We start from the raw sequence: 23,368 nt of genomic DNA on the forward strand, positions 1-23,368 counted from the left end.
GCTCCACTCCAGGAAGACTGGGCATCATATCCCTCTGCCTCAGCTCTATTCAGTTTCCCCATCTGAAACACTGAATTCATCTACAGCATACATTATTCCTCTAAATCCCGAGAGCTCTGAGTATCAACTCGACTTGTTAGCTTTTTAGGGTAGTAGTTTCCAAGTTTGACTGAATAGAGTTATCTGGAGACTATGTGAGAAATACCAGTGTTCTCCACTCCTGTTGATTTGAGGGGAACTGGTTTAGTGTCCAGAGTCTGGCTTCCAGCAGCTTGTGAAAAACAGTTAAACTGTTGTGAGAGCCACTGTTTAAACACAGTCATTATTAAAAAGTACTTATAAACATTGAACCAATCCTTGAAAAGATACTGGTAACTGTTTCTTTCAAATTATCTGATTACATTTTCCTGTTGCCTATTCTTTCAGTTATTACTATGTTTCATGTGGTATGTGTGTGTGTGTGTGTGTGTGTGTGTGTGTGTGTGTTGTGAATTCTCTGATTGTGCTACAATAAATTTCAACAAATAGGTTTCTTTTCAATAATGGCTTGCTTTGACTTAAAATTGACCAGTCAGTTGCATACACAATAGAAGCTGGTAAGTGATAAAAATAAAGACATGAACTAAGGGTTGGGTGATTGGTTGGGACAGGCCATGGACAAAATTTCCTATTTCCTGTTCGCGTGCTGCCTATGGCTGCCTGTCTAAGACAGTAGCAGAATGGTCTGGTTGAGACAGACTATGTGACTTTAAAACCCTAATGTATTTACTATGTGGCCCTTTCGAGAAAAATAGTAAGCCAAGTTTTGATTTGAGTGCATAATTTAAAAAGTAATATAAAATAAATTTTAAAGTATAAAATTTCTGTATTTGTTGCATTGTAAATAGCACACACAATAAGTATACAAAACTATTTTCTGAGCTAACACAGGAATTGCTCATGACACTAGTTAACAGGAACAGCCACATGGATATAGCTCTCTAGTTTTACTTTTGTCTTGTGTATGGGAACATCAGTTGGTGTTCAGGCCAGAACTGTATTATTTTCTCATTGGTAACTAACTATATGACTAGGCAAAAATCAATGAGCTATGTGGGATTTGCAATAGTAATTACATGTTTTATTATTGTTTGACACTTATGTGCCACATATCCTTATATCATCAGAATGTGTAATTGTCACTCCATCCCTAAACAGATGTTTAAAAATATTATATAAGTTAATTTTTGTCAATGTCACACAATTACATAATGTATATTGATCATTACATCATCTACCTCCTTCCTGTTGAACCTCTTCTGTCTACTTTCATGTCTTTTTGTTTTCCCTCTGTGATTCACTGATTTAACTAGGGCTGCTTGCATGAACATGGATTGGGTTATTGAATGGAGTGTAGACAGCTTACTAGGGGCTATACCCCTGAAGAAAATGTCTATCTCTTCTAGAGCAACCCTCAACTGTCAATAGCTCATCAAATAGGAGTGGTGGCTCATAAACTCCTCCCTCATTCATAACAATGTTGACTGCCCATTCTTATGCAAGTCTTGTGCAGGTGATATGTAATGTCCAGTGCATAGATTTCAAAATATCTTCTCTAAGATCTGATGCCAGGAAAGGGAGACTAACTCTCACCAATTTTATTTGGCACAGCACTAGAAATACTAGTAAGAGCAATTAGACCCAAAAAGAGATAAATTGCAACTAAATCAGAAGGGAAAAAATAAAATTAGCTCAGTTTATAGATGATGTGGTAATAAAAGATAGAAAACCATAAAGAATCCAGAAAAAAATCTATTGGAACCAGCCAATGAATTCAAATTTCTTGATATAAAAAATATGGACATTTCTTTATATTAACAATGAAAGAGCCAACGGGGAGATTAGAAAACAATCTCTTAGCAATAACATCATAAAAAGCAAAATGTTTAGAAACTTTAACCAAAGAGGTGAAATAACTATATATGCTGAAAATGATAAAAGATTGATGAAGAAATCAAAGATGAATGAGGAAAATAATCAATTTCTTTAAAATATCTACTCCAAGTCACCCACAGATTCAATGTAATTGCTATCAAAATTCCAAAGATATTCTTTGAGACCACCAAAAGGCAACCATACAAGTGACAATTCCACAAGACTCTGAATACCCAAAGCAATTTGTTTGTTTGTTTGTTTGTTTGGTTGGTTGGTTGGTTTTTGAGACAGGGTTTCTCTGTGTATCCCTCCTGTCCCAGAACTCAATCTGTAGGTCAGGCTGACATCAAATTCACAGTGATGCATCTGCTTCTGCATCCTGAGTCCTGGGATTAAAGGCATGTGCCACCACACCCAACTCCCAAAGCAGTTTTAAGAAGAAAGAAACTATAGATCTCAAACTTCTTAATAGATTTCAAAATATATTACAAACAGCAGAAAAATCTTTGTTTACAGTACGTCCAACAGAGGATTAGTATGTAGAATATATGAACAGTTTAAAAACTATTCATTAAAAAAAGACACCCACAAACAACCCAGTCAATGCGCTAATTAAATAGCAGAAAATTCTCAAAAATGAAGCACAAATAACCAAAAGACACAAAAACAATCACATTGCTACTATCAGAGAACTGCAAATCAAAATCTCATGGAGATTCCATCTAACCCAGGTAAACTACTGCTTGCTATTTACCCCAAAGACTCCACATCCAGGTGTCACACTCAGGTTACTGCAGTACTATTAATATGCAGCAGCTAAATTATGGAACCAACCTACGTGTCTGTCACCAGAGAAACAATAATGAAAATGTGGCTTATGAATACATTGGCATTGTTCTCATCATAAAGAAGAATGAAGATGTGTCACTTGAAGAAAATGGGTGCAACTCTAAATTAATCTTAGAGGTCAGTCTCAGAAAGACAAATATTATATGCTTTCTCTGATTTGTGGATCCTAGATCTTGTATAGTCATATACAAGCATGCATGTGTATGTAAAACAAAAATGGAAGTGAGATAGTTAAGAAACAAAGCAGCTAAATAGGACTGGGTTGAACAAAGGGAAGGGTGGGGACAATGGATACAGGGAATAAAGTCAATATATAAATAAAATAAAAATAAGATTAAAGTCAATCAACTGAATAATTGATCACACATGTCTTCTGAATCTAGAATCCTGATGATCCTCCCTAAGGACTGGGCGCATGGCATTATTTGGGCCAGTTTTCTTACTATAAATGATGCTTTCTCATCTCTACTGAGCTGTTCATCCTCATCATTCCTTCACTGATACTTTAAAAGAATCATTTAGATTGACCTAAACAGTGGAACCTCTTAAAAAGACACATTATTACAATGTCTCCTGTCTCATTTTTGGAATTACCTGGTTTAGTATAATGCCAACTTTTAAAGGACAGTGTGCAGATGTTGATTCCCATTTTGAGAAAGTCCTTGGTTTTTGTTGTTGTTGACTGTTTGTTTTTAATTTTAAAACACAATTTGAGGAATTTTAGAATAAAAGTCCTATGGGCTGTAGTCCTGTTATGCCTATACAGCTTTTTATGCTGCTTCATCCACAGTGTGTACTCTGGTCTGTGTTGTTAATAGAGGTATTCTGGTACATTCTCTGGCCACTGCATTTCACTTTTTATGCTGAGGGTTCCTAATGTCTTTGTCTTCAATGGTTGCAGTCTCTGTGTTCTACACTGTGTGAAGCACTCCAGGCAACAGGTATACCACGCACTCTCTTACTCTCCTAGCCTCCTCTTACTCCATATCCCCACATGCTGCCAATACCCCTACCCACTATGAGAGCATCTGCTGTTGCTATGGCTCACTGACTTCTGCCTTCCTGGTCCTGTGCTTCGCCTGCAACTCCTCCTCCTCTTCACCCCCACAGAGATGCTGTCAGCAATGTTAGCCTGAGAGAGCAGGATGGAAAGGATTGATGGGAAAGGGTATTAGCAAATCAGTAGGGGATGGTGGGAGGGAAGAGCTAGTGGTAAGGTGGGCGATTGTGTTGGAGGATTGATGAGCAAGAGCCAGTGATGTGTGAGTAGGAGGGAAAGGCATGGGGGAAGCGGAAGGTGGGTGCAGGATGCCTTTTCACACACAACTGGTTACTGATGCCCTCTGGGTTGATTTCCATATAACTGCCAGTGGAGACAGATCCAGTTACCGTGGCACCTAAAGCTTGCAGAATTTGGGGATGGGACCAGGCCAGCCAACAATGGAAGCTCCCTTTAGAGTCAGGCCTGAAAGTGGGTGTTTATTTACAATAACAAAGTAAAGCACAAGAATTTTGTAGTGACTTAGAGACAGAAAGTTTTCTTTGTCCTTCTATGCCAAATATTTTGATCATTTGAAGGCAAAACTAATGTGTCGGTCTTCTTAGTCTTATTCCAAATTTCCATCATTGTATCTTATCAGCTTGTTTATATTTTAAAATGAGCTTGTTTAGTGTTTAGAAAAGATGCTGACTTTTATTTACAGCATCCCCTAATTTTTCCTGTGCCCTGAACTCTCAGATGAGCTGTATCAATAGCACAGGAGCACCTAGAAACTGTCCCAGTTTTGTTGTACAGCTGTTGACTAAAAGCAAAACAAACAAAAGCCCAAGGACTTTCCCACAATGGGAACCAATGTCTGCACACTGTTCTTTAAAAGTTGACCTCATACTATACCATGTAATTACAAAAATGAGACATGGAAATGTATTTTTAAGAGCTTCTACTGTTAAGACAAACATAAAAGATATTTTTTAGGTGTTCACCCTTTTTCTGTGGTCACTTAAGTAACTAAAAGCTCTCTAAGCATTTATTTGCATGGATCAATTTAATGCCTAGAATTAGATCAATGTAATCAATTGTCCATAGTACCAATGTGGGTTTCTTTCTTTCTTTCCTTCCTTCCTTTCTTCCTTCCTTCCTTCCTTCCTTCCTTCCTTCCTTCCTTCCTTCCTTCCTTCCTTCCTTCCTTCCTTCCTCCCTTCCTCCCTCCCTTTCTCCCTCTCTCTCTCTCTCTCTGTCTCTCTCTCTCTCTCTTTCTTTCTTTCTATGACCTCTTGTCTTTTACTCTGCATTTATATTATGCCCTTGCTTCGTTGGGAAATTATTTCTCTCTTCATGTTTACACCCCAGGAGAATCTCCCTTTCACCAGTAAACAATGGGGGAAGAAAGAAGATATTTTTTAAAAATGAGTAGTAAAATGTGACAACCCTGCCTGCATTTGAAAAGACATTGTAATGGAACAGGGTATTTACCACTATGGTTTTGCAAATTGTCTTTAAAAGTTGGACAAAATGTGACAGTGATAATTATTCCTCACACGCAAACTACACACTAATAGATTAGTTGGGCTACCCATTTTACAGGTAAAGAAACTGAGACACTGTGAGGCTCAAGATGGAATCATGTGTGCCTTCCAACCTCTTGACCGATAGCAACTAGCAGTGAACACTGGGTTCCCAGGACCCCTTTTGCTGACAGACATCTGCAGCCAGATGTAAATCTTTGTGCTTTGGAAGATCCAATCTTCTCTTTCTCCACATGTTGAACAGAAAAACAGCTTTGGTAGCAAACTCGGGAAAAAGCAATTGGTGGAGGCCTTGGCTCCCATGCAGAGTGTGTTGTAATGAGACAGGCTTTCCCTGTGCAGCGCTGACATCCTAGAAGGTGCCCAGAGAATTGCCAGGTGGGCAATCAGCAGGGAAAGTCCGCAGGCCAGAGCTGTATTATGGTCCCAGCAGTGACTCCCACTAAATGAACCACTGAACCTTACCACTGCCGACGCTCTCTCTCTCAGGGAGAATGTCCTTCTCCATAGCAGTTAATTTGTCTTTACCTCTCAATTAGCTTTTTTCACATAGTGTTTGATATGCTCAAGTTGCTAAGATTCCCTGCCCACATATGTTCCCCTCCCTGGCATTACCCACTGACATCTATGTTAGTCTGACTCATGATCATTTTCAAGCAGAATTATTTATCTGAATAACACATACATGCAGATTTTCCATTATCTGCAAATGAGGAGGTACATTCAAACCTGCTTAGGACTTTACTTACAGTTTTATGATCTAAGACATGGATTACTTAAGATAAAAATGTTTTGCTGTAAATAGTGCTTGTAGATGTTTTGGTTAAATGAAGCTGTTATTCACGTTAGGGGAAAGCTATTGTCACAGTTAGTTTGTTTCTTTAAAAAATAAAGATGAATAGCATTAAAATTTTGCTCTATCCCCAGTTGAAAACTGTGATTCCTAGAATGAGGAATGTGGGAAATCTGATTTAGTTCATACTGAATCCTGCAGTGTTCCTTACTCTCAGTGAAGTGGAATTTGGGCTCTGTGACTGTGCCTGGCTCATCAAAAGTTCTCTAGCATTTGCTTAAAAGGCATATATGGAGCAGTTTGTTTGCCAAACCCTTATATACAGCACATCATGTTACATATGATCCACATACATGATACTCTAATGCAAGTTCAATAAAATTTCAGGTACCAAATTAATGTGATTAGAGTGAAAATCCTGTTCTCTCTTTCCTCAAGATAGTCTCGTCACAACAGTTCATTAGGTTCCCCAGCTGAGGACTTGGTAGGCCAGCAAATTGCCTTATTGTTGTCTTCTAGATGACTTCGGTTAGCCATAGAGTAAATAAGGTGAGAGTTTTAATTGGATAAAAAGATGATTTTTATAGGACTACTCACCATATTTTGGACATTTTCTTTGTCTATAATTAAGTACAGAAATGGAATGAGAGTAAAATCCCTAATGAAATGTAACTGTAGACACTAAAAAGAAGGGACTCCGCCCCTCTAGGGTGATTGTGGAGCAGGTGAAGGCCTCTTGCAGATGTCACCATCTGTCACCTTCCTTGGCTCTCCTGTCATTCTTATCTCAATTCAGGCAGGCAGGTATCCTTTGCTCTTTTTTCCATCATTTCTTCAAAATTTGTTCTTAGGATGTATGTTCTCTGAAGTTAAGATAATTTCAAAAATTTTTAGACATTTTTTTTCATTTGGAACCACTTTTTAAGACAGATAAAAGGATGGTCTATTGTTTGAGGTCATTGGATTTGATCTCCCACTGGCCCCTGACTTCTTGTCTACCAGTCTTACCTTGGGCTCAGTGAGCTGAGACGGATGATCACAGTATATGAAGGGGTCAGAAGTAATAATCCTGACTCCAGCTTTCTCTTCTACAGCTGAGGTTCTTTGTTTGTGACAAAGGAGTGAACCTCTAACTGGAATTCCATGCCTTGACAAATTTGGGGGAAGGCTACTTTGAGGTTAGAGTTTTTTAGCCCATCCTTAAAATCCTATTTCATGGGGAGTCATCTGTACTTTTAACCTGTGAGCTTTGCTGAAACATGAAATTAATTGTCTTCTTAAGTAACTTTCTGGCTAGTTGAAGATGGTATGGGCTCAGGTGTGTGACAGTGTGGCCTACCCTCTGATGCTTTGTGTTTACCGGACACCTTGTCAACTGGTCCATCCCTGCAAAACAGAGATGCCCGTCCCCCACTTCCACAGCTACATTCTTCCCAAACAGTTGTCTTTAGCAAAAAGGAGCACTTTGCCTATGGTAAGGCCTCTACCTTCAAGGCAGCCTACACCTAGCCTTTGTCTGGTAGGTGACTTCAAAAGAATGGCTCCTGTGTCTTACCTCTGGATGTAGGCCACTCTAGCTCCAGATCTCCTAGAGAAGTCTGTGATGATGTCAACAGTTCTTCACCCCAGACTCTGCATCCGGAGGTTCCCAGCATTGCTCCTGAATGTTCCCCAGTGAACTTACTGCAGGCAAATCTTCATTTCGGTGTCTGATTCCAGGGGATCCCAGGCCAAGGTGACATATAAGCTTATTGCAACATTTTAAATTATATCCACCTGAAATATAGTAGGTGATTTTTGTGAGGCTGCATTATCTACCTGCACAGACCTCTCAGTGTAAATCCTGTTGCTGTGCAGTCCCAGACTTTGAGCAGCACACTGTGGGGTCATTTTTCTATTATTGCCTCTTGACAGCATCACACCCTGAGGTATTCTGAAGCTCAGGCACTTGGCCTTCTGCTCACGTCACAGAGGGCTTCCTGGGTGGTCTGCCCAGTGGTTGAGTAGAGTTGGAAACCTGCTGTTCCCTAACAGCTAGCTCTTAACCAGACTTACAGTATTAAAGGTCAGATAATGGCACCAAATAAGCGCTTTCACAGCCCATAAAGAGATGTTGTAAATGATGCTAGGCAAACTTACCAAAGATTGGTACTGGCTCACAAATCCCCATCCAAGTTAGCTCACTGTATATAGTTTAAATTTTGGTCACCGTCTAATGATGTATTTGTAATAAATAGAATTATAGTGTTTATTGATATATGCATGTCTTTACAACTATTGCATATGAAGTTATATTTATGTTGGTTACTTTACATCCATAGATGTTTAAGTAGTATTTCAGCCCCATTAATAAGCATCAGCCAATAACACTACTCTGGAACAACTAATAAAAACAGGCCATTTCTTAAACATGTCCACGGTTAAGGTTATGCTTTCAGCCACCGTTGTGTACTTTTCCAATTATCCTTGCCTCTATAGTCTATTCCCAAAGCAGTGATCATACTGATCCCTGTAAAACTGTCAGCTAGGTGGAAAGATGGCTCAGCTGGTAAAGGCATTAATGGCAGAAGCCTAATTCGTAACCTTAGTTCTGTCTCTGAGGTCCAGGCTAAAATTTTTAAAAAAGTAAAAAAGGAAGGTGGGTTGTATACATCTGTCATCCCATCACTCAAGTTGAGATGGATCAGGAGAATATTTCAGAAACTTGCCAGCCAGCCAGCTGGGGGACTCAGTGTAGCATCACAAAGAACAAGAGGGAGAGACCTGACTCCAGGAAGTCGGTTTTGATCTCCACACATCCACCATGGCACCTGAGCCATATCCTATTACTACTCTATTGGGACATCCTGAGCCATATCCTACTCTATCTTTTCTTGGCCTTTATTTCTATTTGCATGTTTGCTTCTCCCGCTCTGCTGCAGTTACAGTAGCTTCCTTGTCACCCAGGATCACGCCACACATCTCTGCCGAGTTTCTTTGCTCTGCGCTTTCCTCCACGTCTATCTGCTTGTCCCTCACTGCCTTACTTCCAAATCACTGTTCCAGTAGGGTCATCCTGAGCATCTACTTACTGCTAGGCCCAGGACATTTTATGGACATAGGTTTGTAATACCTGGCTTACTGCATTGTTGCTTCCTCATGTGGTGCTTACTACCTTCTCCCTCACTCAGAACGGCATGCACATGAAGTCAATGCTTAAGTGCTTAAGTCCCTTTAAACACACCACGAGGAGGTCAATCTTGACTATGCAGGTGGTGACATGAGCATGCATGTTTATAAAATTTGCAAACACAATTTATTTTAACTACAGCTAGTTAAAACCATTACCTTTTTCAATCCAGCGTTTTCTTTTTCATGCTCTCCCTTGCAACAAGTTGTTTTAGAGTTGCTATGGCATTTCTGAAGTATGGCTTAGAGAAAACTGTGTGGATATGTTAGCCCTATTTCTATCACTATAACCAAATGCCAGAGAAAATCAACTTAAATAAAAAAAATGTCTATTCTGCCTCACAGTTGGTTGATTAACTCCAAGGTTTTGACCCTGTGGCAAGGCAGCATAACACAGCATGTCTGTAGAATTTGGAGCAGAAATGCCTTTAGCATCTGGAGTCCCGCCATATGTTCAAGGGTGAAGTAATAGCAACCTAGGATCTACCAGTTGGCCCTGCTGCTAAAGGCTTCCAGACCTCCCAGTTGCAGTATCCTGCATCCTGGCGATGGAACCTTTAACATATGAGCCTTTGCTGGGAATCAAGATCCAAACTGCAGCATGGAGGCATGTTGAGTTTGGACAAAGTGGTCACTTCTCTGTGTAGCCCAGTTGTTATCCTAGCTGTTTTGCTGTAGAGAGATAGCTACTGCCTGATGGTCAGAAAGGGTTCTACTTTCTGTATCACAGAGTGACGGGCAATCTAACATGGTTAACGGAAGGCAAGCCTGCTGTGAAATTAATAGAGCCAGCTAACCAGTAGAAAAATTTTCCACATTTTATAGTTTATAGTTTAAAGAAACCCAATGAAAGGTTTTTATCAAATTCAAACTCAACCCTTAGAGCCTTTATGAGCTAACCAAACAGTTATGACACCAGGAGAAACCTTTCTAATTAGTAATAAGAATTTTAAGTAGCGTATGACAGAAAGGAAAAGATCATCTTTTTTCATGGCCTGATTTTGGTGAGGGGGATTGTGGCTGGGCCAAATTCTCTGTGTTCCTTTTCATAAAAACTGTTATAGAACAACAGTGTAAAGTTCTGATTGGAGACTGGGTCTCGAATAGTTAGTAATTGAGAATATTTGCCACTATATTTAATGTTTATAGTCGTTTTTCTGTGTGAGTTTCAAATGTATGCAAAGTGTGATGTCTTGTTCTTCTAAATGAATATTTAATACTGTCATTCATTTTTGATTTTGTATTCTTCTTGCTGAAGAAGGCCCGGCAAATCATATAAATGTCAGGCTTCTCTAGCTGTACGTTCATATGCCAATATAATTCCTCCTAAATGTATGTATGGCTTGTTGTCTGTCCCTTTATCTTATCTGGCAGACAACAACAATCTCATCAACAGAAATCTTATTCTTTGTTAGTATATTTTAACTTCCTGACCAGGTATGTATTGGTATGTAGGACTCAATATTTTTTGAATGAATACATACATCCACAACATAAAAGTAAACCATTAGTGTCAACCTAATTTAGCCCTGTTCAAGAAAAGTTGATATCAGTATGAAGGAGAATGAAAATACTATGCCACATAGAACACTTTTGGAGTCGCCATGCTTCATGTGACTAGGGACATAGATATAAATTCCTATTTGTAGAAATTCCTATTTGTAATAATTCTTCTGTCATCTTGAGCCATGTTTGTAAAAGGCTCCAGGTTATTATTTTCTAGGTTCTGTGACCATAGAGTGCCAAAGCTAGTCATTGCTGCTTTTGGCATTGCTCTGCTCTATGGGTGAGAATTTCATTTTAAAGCCATAGGAAGTGAAGCTATGCCAAGCTCCTCTAGGAAGCTGTGGCAGTAGCTAGTTTTTCTTAAAACAATGAAGCAATAGGAAAGCAAGCTTTCATTTTTCTACATCTCCTCTGTGGTAGAAACATTCAGCCTAGAGAGCTCTCTGTGTCTAAACACTGCACATGGGAAGTAGAAATAGTTGTCACTCAAAGGAGGGGCAAGGAGCATCTCGAGACTGGCAGTGAGAGTAGGCATAGTTTCCTGAGCTCAAAAACCAAAGGAATGTCCTTTGGAAAGTAGCTTCTTAAAGATTGTTGCTAGGGGAATGGTTTCTTAACTGTGAAAAGCACCGATTTTTCTTAAGCCCCTGGAGAGTTTCAGGGAGTTAGAGGCAGTGTTTCTGTTTTGACTGCACTGTTTTTTTTTTTTGTTGTTGTTGTTGTTGTTTGTTTTTCTTTCTGGTTTTGATTTTTGTCTGCTGGGCCCTTGTTCCGGGACAGAACACCGGAAGTCTCACTATCTGCACTGAAGGAAGCAACCTGCTAATGATGGTGCTAGGTGTGGAGGCAGAGCTCTGCTCAACTGCATCCTCCAGCAGTTAGAGCTTTCGCTGCTGTTTCCTAGAATGCAGTTTCCTGTACTGAGCCCAGAGTCCCGCAAGTCTAGACAGAGGAGCATCAGTAAGTTCTTCAGCCTCAGCCCTAGCAACACAACCAGAGTGGACACCTTCCTGATCGACTCCTGTTGCTTGAGAGTTCCATTTCAGACTAGGGCCCTAAAGAAGTTTTTGGAACAGTAAGATGTTCCTCCTCTTGCCTCAGATTTGCAACTTTAGGGAAACTGCTGGCTGAGAGTTGTACTGTTACCCAGAAAAGTGGTTTCCCTCTCTCTCTCTCTCTCTCTCTCTCTCTCTCTCTCTCTCTCTCTCTCTCTCTCTCTCTCTCTCTCTCTCTCTCTCTCTCCTGCCTCCCTGCCTCCCTCTTTCCCTGCCTCCCTCCCTCCCTGCTTTCCTCCCTCCCTTCCTTTTTCCTTTTTTCCTTCCTTTTATCTCCATCAAGAAAAGACTCTTCCTGTAGTAAAATCCAGTGCTGCCAAGCAGAGGCCACAGGCTGTCCACTGAGCCACTGTGGCTCTGAAGGAGCACTGAGTGGGGCCGTCCCTAAGGTTCTTACATGATTAAATTCTCTCCTCCAACCCCCATCCCCACCTCGATCCCCACTCCCATAGGCTGCAGAAGAGTTATTGTAATACATTATTTTCCAAACTTGGTTAAAACTTACCAAATAAAGTTTGAACTGCCTCAAAAGAACAAAAGACAGTTTTCTTTGCTTTTTAAGAAATTATTCTACTGAATTATCTTCTCTGGAAATAGCACAAGAAATATATAAAACAGTCCACACTAAAATGTGATGGACATATCAGAAACAGAAGAAAAGAATTTTAGAGGGAAAAAAAACACTAAAAAGCAAAGATTTAAATTATTCATCAGGCCTCCCTCTGGCCTGAGTCTTTTCTTGACTAGTGAATGGAGCACCCTGCGTGGATCCTCAGTGTGGGCAGGGGGAGTGTTCACTTTAGTGGGGCCGTCCTGTCAGGACTGGTTTATTCGGATCCTTTTGACCAGAACATTTGCGACTTTGGTTTTTCCTTTTTTTTCCCAGCGACTGTTGCATAATGCAATATTTTTATCTCTGTTTTCAACAACTTGTTGAGTTTGTGCAGTTAAAATGACTGACCTTCCCCCTTCTGTTATGTAATAAACCTGTCAGGTTGAATTTTGTTGAATGAGTCAGAAGACGAAGAGGACACTGATATCTTTTAAATAAGAACTGAGCATTCTCCTTGCCATTTGTGGCTTCATGTTTTTTCCAAGCAGCAGGAGATGAACTAGTTAATTGGCTGCTAGATGACTGTTTGCTGATGTTTGCTCTGTTTCAGCATTTGCTGTGGCCAGAGGTCTTGCTCCCGGCTCCAAACTTTCTTCTATTTTAAGATGATAGGGAATGGGAGTCAGGTTAGTCACTGAGACCAAACAGAAGAACAAGGCCTTCCCTTCTTATCTTAGAACTCTTGACTTTCCATCCAGGTGCTTGCACATGTTCAGATAGTTGGTCTCTTGCTTTACACATGTCCCTGTACATATGTCCACATGTGTTTATTTCTATTTTTCAATGTGTTCATTTTCCAGGTATTTGAAAATGGTAAAGACACTGGGGAGATCTCTGTTTACATCAGTAGAAAAGATTTAAAGTGTGACAGCCCAGGCCAAGGTGACGAGACAATGCAAAGAGTGAGTTATTGCTTGTGTGAACGTAAGCATTCCCCATGTAACTTAGAGTTAATGCAAATAATCGCATCTTAAGGCAGTTTAGAAAATATCAGCCATTTGTTTTCCTACAAGGGGAGGTACAGTTGACTGTCACCTCCTGAATCTTAGCCTAATCACATCTTAACCATCAGTATGTTTGTATATGAAAGTATTTTTATACTGGGCACTGTTTTTGATACATCAAAATTGTTCTCCATTTATTTATTTATTTATTTTTATACTTTAAAAAGAAATTCCATAACGTTTGGTGGAGAGTATACTCTGGGCATAGTATTTCTAAGCCGTGTGCCCGAGTGACTAACACACAGCCTTGGTCTTCCACCATGCTCATTGTGAGCAAATCCTAGGAATTTATCTTGGACACTCTTACCTTTGCCTATTTTCCAGACAATTGGGATGTTTTTCAGACAGAACCAACATGTTCAGGGTCTTTATTTTGAGCTTTTGTCTTGCATAAAAGGACACAGAACACCCCGTTGTTTACAAATTGGGGTTATGCGCCCGAGTGCACACCAGTGTCTTGGGCTCTGTTGCCTCCTCTTTGTTCAGAAGCTTGCTCTCTTCTCTTGCTCAGTACAACACCCTCAGACTTACCTCTCCCTGGAAGCATCCCTTACCTGGCCTGTACAGCCAGTTACAAAAGCTGCTTCTCAGTTGGGTGGCATTCATTAGATCACTGGTTGACCCAGAGGATACAGGAAAATGTTACTTTAATTTATTAGAGAAAGATCCAAAGCCTTAGCTAGTTTCCTTTTATTATCTTGTCAATGACTATAGAAATCAGCATGGTACTAAAGTCTTTCTAGAATTTTCTATCTGTCTCCCAACCTTTTTGCATTGGAGTATTTTATACACTTTAGTAAACATTGACAGGGATACCTTATACATGAAGCTGTTATTCCTTGGAAACTTCATGTATTGACTAATGACTGACTGAAATTGTGCTTTGCTTTAATTTGGAAGTAAATGGGGGTGTGGTTTGCAGAATTTCAATTAGGATCATCATAAAACTCCAGAGAGAGCATCCTAAGTGGTCTGCTCCCTCGTGCAGACACTTGTCTCAATCACTAGTCTAAGAGGTTGTTTTATACTCTTCTCAGATCTGGGAGCAAATTCTTGTCCTGTAAAGGCTCAGTGATGATAGCTTTAAAGATAAATGGATAAAGATTATCACAATTTTTGGTTTCCAGAGCCCAGCCCTGGCCAATGACCTACAGATGAAAGGTACAGAGGCCCTCGTCTCCCGTGGCCTGTTAAATGTTCATCCCTGAACACATAGAGTGCAGTCTGTCACCAAGTTGGGGAAATGGAGACTGCAATGCAACTCCTGTGAAAGTGAATGTGTCTCCTCCACACGCCACTGGCCTTTGTACACAGCCCTGCCCCACAATCAGGCCTTAAATCTATTATGGCTTTCTTACAAAAAAGTGGTGCCTCTAAAGCAAAATCCTTGTGATTAAAAAAAAAATGACTGCTATTACATGCTTTCTGAAATCATAGCAAAGCAAGAAAACTAAATGTAAGGTTTTGGAAATATAATGCATAGATTCCAAAATATATTTGCACTTTCTTTAAGGAAAACAAAACAATGCAGGTTTTCACTAAGGCCTTCACCTCTTAAACTACTAAAGTGAACAGATGTTATTATTGTATTATGTAGAATTTGGCTCTGTTGGGTAAGAAATATTAATTTTAGTGAAACAAAAAGAATTATTTTATCATTTGATGTTCTAAAAGTTTGGCTAACACAGGTCTGATTGACATGAGAGTCAAGGTCATTTTTAGGCTAACACAGGTCTGATTGACATGAGAGTCAAGGTCGTTTTCCTTCCATCAGCCAATGCTTAGTTCTGAGGCATTCTGTAAGTGTGGCTGTTGACCAAAAAGTATTGTACTTAGTCAAGAATTTACGGCCAGTGAGGTGAGACACCCAAAGTGTTCATGGTGACTCAAACTGCACCTCAGCAATGTGTCTTCAGGAGAAATTCCTAGAAGTAAAGAGAGAGAAAAAGAGGAGTCTACCTTCCTGCAAGGACCACAGAGTGATAACAAATTGAGAAGTGCATGAACTGACAAGGAGGAGAAGAAAGGGAGGCCTATGACAGAAGGCTGGGGGAGGGGTCAGAGTGATGGATAGGGTGAGGTGCCGAGCTGGGAAGAGCAGGGGCAGGGAAGCTGAAACAAAGGTGACAGATGATAATGAAAGATGTCTTCTTAAAGTACCTCATGTGCCACAGTTCCATTGGATTAACTTTACATTTGAAATGCGTTTTAATATGAACCCTCTCCATAGCTTTGTCTCTGACTGCAAGAAGCATAGCACTGTCAGTGCTATTATTTAAAACGTGGGGTGACATCACTTCATACTCTCCCTCCAGTTGTGTATTACTCACAACTTGCAGCCATCAGTTCCTGAAATAATTCTCAAGGTTTTCGGGGCTTGCAATTAAAACCCTCAAAGAAGAGTTCTGGAAGAGCCAGCAAAGCCTGAGAGGCATGTCGATTTTTTGCAGTCCTGGAAGTAGGGGATTATTCTGCCACCCAGTTACCTGAAGCTCGTCGGCATAGGGGCATAGCCTGTTGTAACAGCAAAACTTGAATCTGGCATGGAAGGGCCTAACAAACCACACAGTGCAGACAAGACAAGCACAGCTCTCATCAAAGAGGATTGTTACCGGGTGTAGAAGCTAAATGCTCTTTCTGTGAGACTGTCACATCTGCTTTCAGGCACTGTGCCAAAGGGTCAGGGCTCAATCACAAGCCTGTGGCACCCCCTGCTGGTTAAAAGCCCATGCTCATTTTGTTACTTTACACTGAACTAAACATTGCCGTCATTTCACACTTCTTTTAACATTCTATATGAATTTAATTATCGTTTGTTTGGACCAGAGCAGAGACAGTTTGTTACAGATGTTCGCATAGCTTATGTCTTCCTCTTCATCCCCTTCACCTGCCCTCTACCAGTTACTTCTCAGAATCCATCAACGGCTTCAAGGTTCCTCCTCCATCAAGTCACAAGGCCTCCACTTGTCTTCAGCCCGGATTTTCGATGAGCATGGTCAAGAGATTAAGAGTCCACTGCAGCTGAAGAATGGGCAAAAAATTTGGCTTTCTTATGGGAAAACGTACAGGTATGAGCAATGTGCTTATTCGATGTGTCTTCAACGTTTCCTCGGTGAGCTAATTTAGCAAGAAAATTGAGAAGCCATGTAAGACCCTTTAGGAATTAATAAGAAAAAAAAATAACCATTTTTTACTTCCAATAAAATTTAAGGAACATTTTTTTTAGTAAGGCAGCATTGTTTATGGAAGAAATATGACCAACTCCTCTCTCTCTCTCTTTCTCTCTCTCTCTGACTTTCTGTCTTAATGCCTTGTCATAGTTCTTGAGGTCTGCCTGTCAGCACAGCAAGAGGGATTTGTTCATGTCTGAGTAGTCACCTTAATGATAGCAGATGGAAACGCCACGGGGGGCCCAAGCCCATCACACTGTCATTGTCACACACTGCCCTGACCTGCTTCCTCTCCTCTATTTTTTTGTCCCTTTTTAAAGGAGAAATGGATGGTAATTGAAAAGGATCTTAAGCAAGATTTATGAAGCTGTAGACAACATGATTCCCCACTATATCTCTATGTTTTCACAAATAAAGTCTTAACCCCTAAGCACCAATGACAGGACAGCTAAAGATAAATTGGTAAAGCTTACGAACCCTCCCCTATCAAAGTTATGTTCCTCAGAGCGCCTTGCATTAGCTAGCAATAATTACTGGCTATTTGCTGAGCATTGTGTAAATTTTTGTGGATTGGTAAATTCCTGCATAAAATTATCTGTCTTTCTGGAGAAAGAAAAAGGCTGCTGTATCCAGGCACTGACGAGCTGGGCTCTGGTGTTGAATTTCTCAGAAATGTATGCATATTTTGACAGGACACATCCAGATGAGCTCTGAAGCTGCTTGTCAGGAAACTTAAACACAATTTTTGGGGGGGGGACCCATTTTTAATTTTCTTAGCTCATTGTTTAGAGGAAGAACAAAATACTGTTGCGTGTAAGGTTGAATTGATCTTATGTTAATGATAATGAAAACAATAGAGACAGATTTAAATCTCAGCAAATGAGGAACTGATTAGATTTGGAGTTTGCTCAAAATTTCAAACCTCAAACAATAGTCTCCTTAGAAATCCACGAAGGTATCGGGGGTGGAGGGGTATCATATCACAAAATTTTGTTTTGCTTGTCCCAATAGAATAAAATTAAGACACATGCAGTATAATTTATAGAATTAGAATGTACATAAGGAAAGATAACATTTTCACTACAGGAAAAATTCAAGTTAATCTAAGTTAGATTGGGAGTAAAATTATTTTCACAATGATGAAAACAGAGATGGATTTTACAGTAGTAAGACTTTTGGTGTAATTTAGCAAGTCCTTTCCATGGCAGAGAACAGTTCTAATCAAGTGTGCACTGTTAACTTCCTCTTAATGTCGTCATCCAAGTGAAAACAATGACTTTATCATATTTTCTGTAATTCAGTGTTCTAAAAAGATTGAAAGTGTATTCTTGGCTAGTCATATTTGTGAAACACAGAGTACAATGCCAGTAATCTGGGACATTCCAGAATCAGTTGATGGTTGGAGAACTGTGTAAGTTGTAACTCATTGTTATTTTAATGGATGATGTAATTTGTTTTCTAGTTTTGGAAATAAAGCATTAATATGATACAGAGCATAAGGTAACTATGCCAGCATCTTGCCACCACTGGAATTTTTAAAATGTGTATTTCTAAGATTGTATTGGTACATACTTAAAATATACTTAGAAAATGCATAATATTTACTGAGTGAATAGTGTTTTTTTCAGGGAGTATTCTGCTGTGTATAACTTATTTTGACATAGGCAGTCATACTCTTCTATAAAAGTGAATGCTTAAAATTTCCTTCAAATTTTGCATATTTTGAAGAATTTCAAATTGATGACAAGTTGGAAGAATAACATAACAAATATTTTCATATTCTTCATTTTGATCCATCCATTTAATGAACTTTCCTATTTGTTTATCTCTCCTGAAAGCAATTGCAGACAATTATTAAAATTTTACTCCTTAAGTGATTCTGGCAGATTGAAGAATGGAACCTTCTGTGTAACCGCAATGTGTGCCTAACAGTCCATAATAACATGTTATCCTCTGACAACCCCTCTGCAGTCAGTCACCCACAGGTGCTCTGGAGCTCAGTGTACCCAATGGCTAGGTAGACTTCCTCTGCTGTGTTTGGTCCATTTCAGTATCTCCTTTTAATCTAAAACATCTCCTTCACCTTTGTTCTGTTTCTCTTCATGCTTCTCTGTTTTTCAAGAAGTTTAGCACTTTTCTTGCACTATGTCCCACGTGCTGAACTTGTCTGTCTTATCATGATTATATGCAGATTAAATACTATTGGCAGTACTATTTCATAGGCAGCAATGTCGGTTAAATCCTAAATATTTCGCATCTATCTAAACTAGCTTATAGAAGACCATGTTTTTTATTTAAGATGTTTTCAATATGATTTTAATTCTCAAATTCACCTACAACCTTGTGCCTTATAATAGTTATGGAAATTAGATCAATGTAACACTTAACACTTAGTGAACTTATAACATAGTTGTTTCTACTCAGTGTGATGCATTTATTTCATTACCAGTTCCAGATGTACTATGGGTGCATTGAATTAGGTGTACACTTGTTTTTCTCAATTATAGTCTTTCACTGGTATAATTCTTTTTAGTTGTACATATTGCAGCCACACTCAAATGTGCATTCAAATGTCACTATGGGAGTTATTAGGTCTTATTAGATATGGGCGTCAAATACCTTATTGTTTGGGCTCCATTTTCAATGTGTATTATGGAAGTAGCTTAAGTAGATTTTCTTTTTCATTTTTTCAGATCTCCACTAAGCCCTGTTTTGGCTCTGACCTTTGACCGAGTGGCTGCTTTTGCCAGAGATGGCACCACGGCTGTCTATAAGACTGTTAAGGATGCTGATGCTGCTCTACTATTTGGATGTGATGAGTAAATTAATGTATATTTAATTAAAGTAACCCATCACCTAATTCAGGATTTCCCACAGTGAGAGATCTGAAACACTGAAATAATTTCTTTGAATTGCCTTAAGCAATAATACTTGTATTGATTTACTTCATGGTCTAATGGGGTCAGGCCTAAATGACTTAGCAATAAATATCCCTTTGTTTTAAAAGGACTATATGGGGACGATGAGCAGTTTCTTGCTTTAAAGAAGTCACAATTTCATTTAAAATATAAAATTTGTTTTATGATTATTTCCAAATTAATGACTTCAAGTGAATTCATTACAATAAACATAGTTTTTCTTCAAACTTTCATATTTAAATTCTAGATTTGATGATGATGAAATGAAAACTAATACAGTGTACCAGGCTCCATGAGACAGTGGAAGGTGAAGTCAATGATTCTTGGGAGGATCTGGAAGTATAGCACCGTTTTGTTCATAATTGCCCGTGAACAGTTTCTTATCTGTAAATAATAAAAACTGTCACCTATTCATTGCTGACTTATAAATTAATGGTATACCTTCTTTATTTAATTTTCAAACAATGGTTTAGCCCCAGCAGTCTCTGTTATCACTCCATTTTTTTCAGAGACAAACCAAGAAGAGAAGAAATGATTTTCCCAAGTTCACACTGCTGACACATGATGAGCCAGGACTCAAACTGGCATCGTTGGTCTTAATGACCTTGATGTTTTCCCACCAGGCCGTACATGATGATGGAGGCAGGGTCTATGACTGGTTGAAATGTGACTACTGGGTCTACGAAACTTAGTTTTATAATTTATTTACATTATATTAAACTTAAATACCATATTGTGATAGCATATTGGTTGTGGAAGCATGACACCTATGCCAAATTGGGCTGGGTGACCTCTCTGGATATTCCCATGTAGCTTTACTACTGTATAATTTAGCAAATTACATTTCTTTAGTATATATCTAAAAAGGATAGAGTAGAGGGCATAGCCAAAAATTCAAAATCATTTTGTTGAGGTTCATTCATTCTAGGCAGGGACAATGCATTGTCAAAGCAAAAGGGTATATATGCTGTTTCTGTGGCCCTAACCCCATTGACTACTTCTGCTATCCATGTAAGTATTAGATATGTTCTCTCTGTTCTCTGTTTGCTTGGTAGAGAGAAAACAATTTACCAGAATTCCTTTTTAATGAGTATTTTTCCATTTAGAGGAAGGTTTATTTTGTGTGTAGAAATCTTTCTTAAATTTGCTTAGAGCCGGCTGGTGAAATGGTTTAGTAGGTAAAGGCGCAAGCTTGGCACCATGAGTTCAATCCCCAGAGCCCACATAAAAGTGGGAGATATGAACTCACTCTGCAAAATTGTCTTCTGTCCTCTACATGAACACTGTAGCATGTATGCCTCCACCACACACATATGTCATGAGTGTATGTGTATACACACGTGATAATAGAAATGTATTAGACAATTCTTTTTATTATTTTTTATTTTTTAATTTAAATATAAATTATAAACAAGGTTGCTTCACATGTCAATTCCAGGTCCCTCTCCATTTCCCTCCCCTCCTCCTGTGCCCTCCCACCAATCCCCCCAATATCCCCTCATTTCCCCAGGGAGGGTGAGGCCCTCCATGGGGGTTAGACAATTCTTTAGAAGAAAAATTGCCTAGAGCCTTCCCCTTAGATTTCTAGTGAAAAGTTTAGATTTTGGTTCATGTACCCTGCTGTCTACTGCTGAGCCACATACCTTACCCCTCACATAGTAATTTTGAATTTTGTTTTGTTGGGAGCAAAAAGTACTGTTTTGCTGAGGTAATTGGGCCCTTAAGGATAACTTGCCTTTTACCTAAAATCTACTACTTTGCTCTTGATTAGTGTGTCTCCCAGTAAAACAATGCTCCTTTCTGTTTAGCTGGCCTCCATGTGTACTCTGAGTTAAACACACAAGACAAAGGATTGGAAGCTAGGGCTCACATATAAGGGAACTCACTGTGTTGTCTTTCTGGGTCTGAGTGACCTCACCTAGGATATGAGTCATACTCCATCATGTGCATGTGCCACACTTTTCTTAACCATTTACCTGGAAATAGACACTTAGGTTGATTCCTAGCTATTAAAAAATAGAGCAGCAAAGAACATGGGTGTGACAATTGTCTCTGTAATAGGTTATTAAGTTCCAAGACTGGTTTCTACTGGATAACATGCTGCATAGCAGTGGTTATCAACTTGTGGGTCATGATCCCTTTGAAGGTATCCTATATATCAGGTATTTACATTATAATCCATAACAGTAGCAAAATTAAACTTACAAAGTAGCAATGAAATACTTTGATGGCTTGTTGTCACCACAACATGAGAAACTGTATTAAAAGAGTTATAGCATTAAGAAGGTTGAGAACTACTGCTCTATAGTATGATCTACCACAACATGAGAAACTGTATTAAAAGAGTTATAGCATTAAGAAGGTTGAGTACTACTGCTCTATAGTATGATCTACCACAACATGAGAAACTGTATTAAAAGAGTTATAGCATTAAGAAGGTTGAGAACTACTGCTCTATAGTATGATCTAACACAACATGAGAAACTGTATTAAAACAGTTATAGCATTAAGAAGGTTGAGTACTACTGCTCTATAGTATGATCTAACACAACATGAGAAACTGTATTAAAAGAGTTATAGCATTAAGAAGGTTGAGAACTACTGCTCTATAGTATGATCTAACACAACATGAGAAACTGTATTAAAACAGTTATAGCATTAAGAAGGTTGAGTACTACTGCTCTATAGTATGATCTAACACAACATGAGGAACTGTATTAAAAGAGTTATAGCATTAAGAAGGTTGAGAACTACTGCTCTATAGTATGATCTAACACAACATGAGGAACTGTATTAAAAGAGTTATAGCATTAAGAAGGTTGAGTACTACTGCTCTATAGTATGATCTACCACAACATGAGGAACTGTATTAAAAGAGTTATAGCATTAAGAAGGTTGAGAACTACTGCTCTATAGTATGATCTAACACAACATGAGAAACTGTATTAAAAGAGTTATAGCATTAAGAAGGTTGAGTACTACTGCTCTATAGTATGATCTACCACAACATGAGAAACTGTATTAAAAGAGTTATAGCATTAAGAAGGTTGAGAACTACTGCTCTATAGTATGATCTAACACAACATGAGAAACTGTATTAAAAGAGTTATAGCATTAAGAAGGTTGAGTACTACTGCTCTATAGTATGATCTAACACAACATGAGAAACTGTATTAAAAGAGTTATAGCATTAAGAAGGTTGAGAACTACTGCTCTATAGTATGATCTAACACAACATGAGAAACTGTATTAAAACAGTTATAGCATTAAGAAGGTTGAGTACTACTGCTCTATAGTATGATCTAACACAACATGAGAAACTGTATTAAAAGAGTTATAGCATTAAGAAGGTTGAGAACTACTGCTCTATAGTATGATCTACCACAACATGAGGAACTGTATTAAAAGAGTTATAGCATTAAGAAGGTTGAGTACTACTGCTCTATAGTATGATCTACCACAACATGAGAAACTGTATTAAAAGAGTTATAGCATTAAGAAGGTTGAGTACTACTGCTCTATAGTATGATCTACCACAACATGAGAAACTGTATTAAAAGAGTTATAGCATTAAGAAGGTTGAGAACTACTGCTCTATAGTATGATCTAACACAACATGAGAAACTGTATTAAAAGAGTTATAGCATTAAGAAGGTTGAGAACTACTGCTCTATAGTATGATCTAACACAACATGAGGAACTGTATTAAAAGAGTTATAGCATTAAGAAGGTTGAGAACTACTGCTCTATAGTATGATCTAACACAACATGAGGAACTGTATTAAAAAAGTTATAGCATTAAGAAGGTTGAGTACTACTGCTCTATAGTATGATCTAACACAACATGAGGAA

At 38.8% G+C, this 23,368-nt stretch overlaps 1 protein-coding gene across 13 annotated transcripts in view; it reads left to right on the forward strand.

The window, feature by feature from the left end:
• Positions 1-23,368, forward strand: part of Dcdc1 (doublecortin domain containing 1) — a 414,546-nt gene that overhangs the window by 161,921 nt on the left and 229,257 nt on the right. For 12 of the 13 annotated variants that reach the window (XR_005877304.1, XM_040745964.1, XM_040745975.1 and 9 more), the window contains 3 exons: positions 13,225-13,326; positions 16,330-16,496; positions 19,292-19,417. Coding sequence is in view for 12 of the 13 variants with exons in the window: in XM_040745964.1 (XP_040601898.1) it covers positions 13,225-13,326; positions 16,330-16,496; positions 19,292-19,417 (395 nt within the window). In the remaining variant the exon portion in view is untranslated. The remainder of the gene's footprint in view (positions 1-13,224; positions 13,327-16,329; positions 16,497-19,291; positions 19,418-23,368) is intronic. The other variant, XM_040745972.1, reaches the window with a different exon arrangement.

The sequence above is a fragment of the Mesocricetus auratus genome, unplaced genomic scaffold (assembly GCF_017639785.1).
Source record: "Mesocricetus auratus isolate SY011 unplaced genomic scaffold, BCM_Maur_2.0 Super-Scaffold_100004, whole genome shotgun sequence".
NCBI classification, from domain to species: Eukaryota; Metazoa; Chordata; class Mammalia; order Rodentia; family Cricetidae; genus Mesocricetus; species Mesocricetus auratus.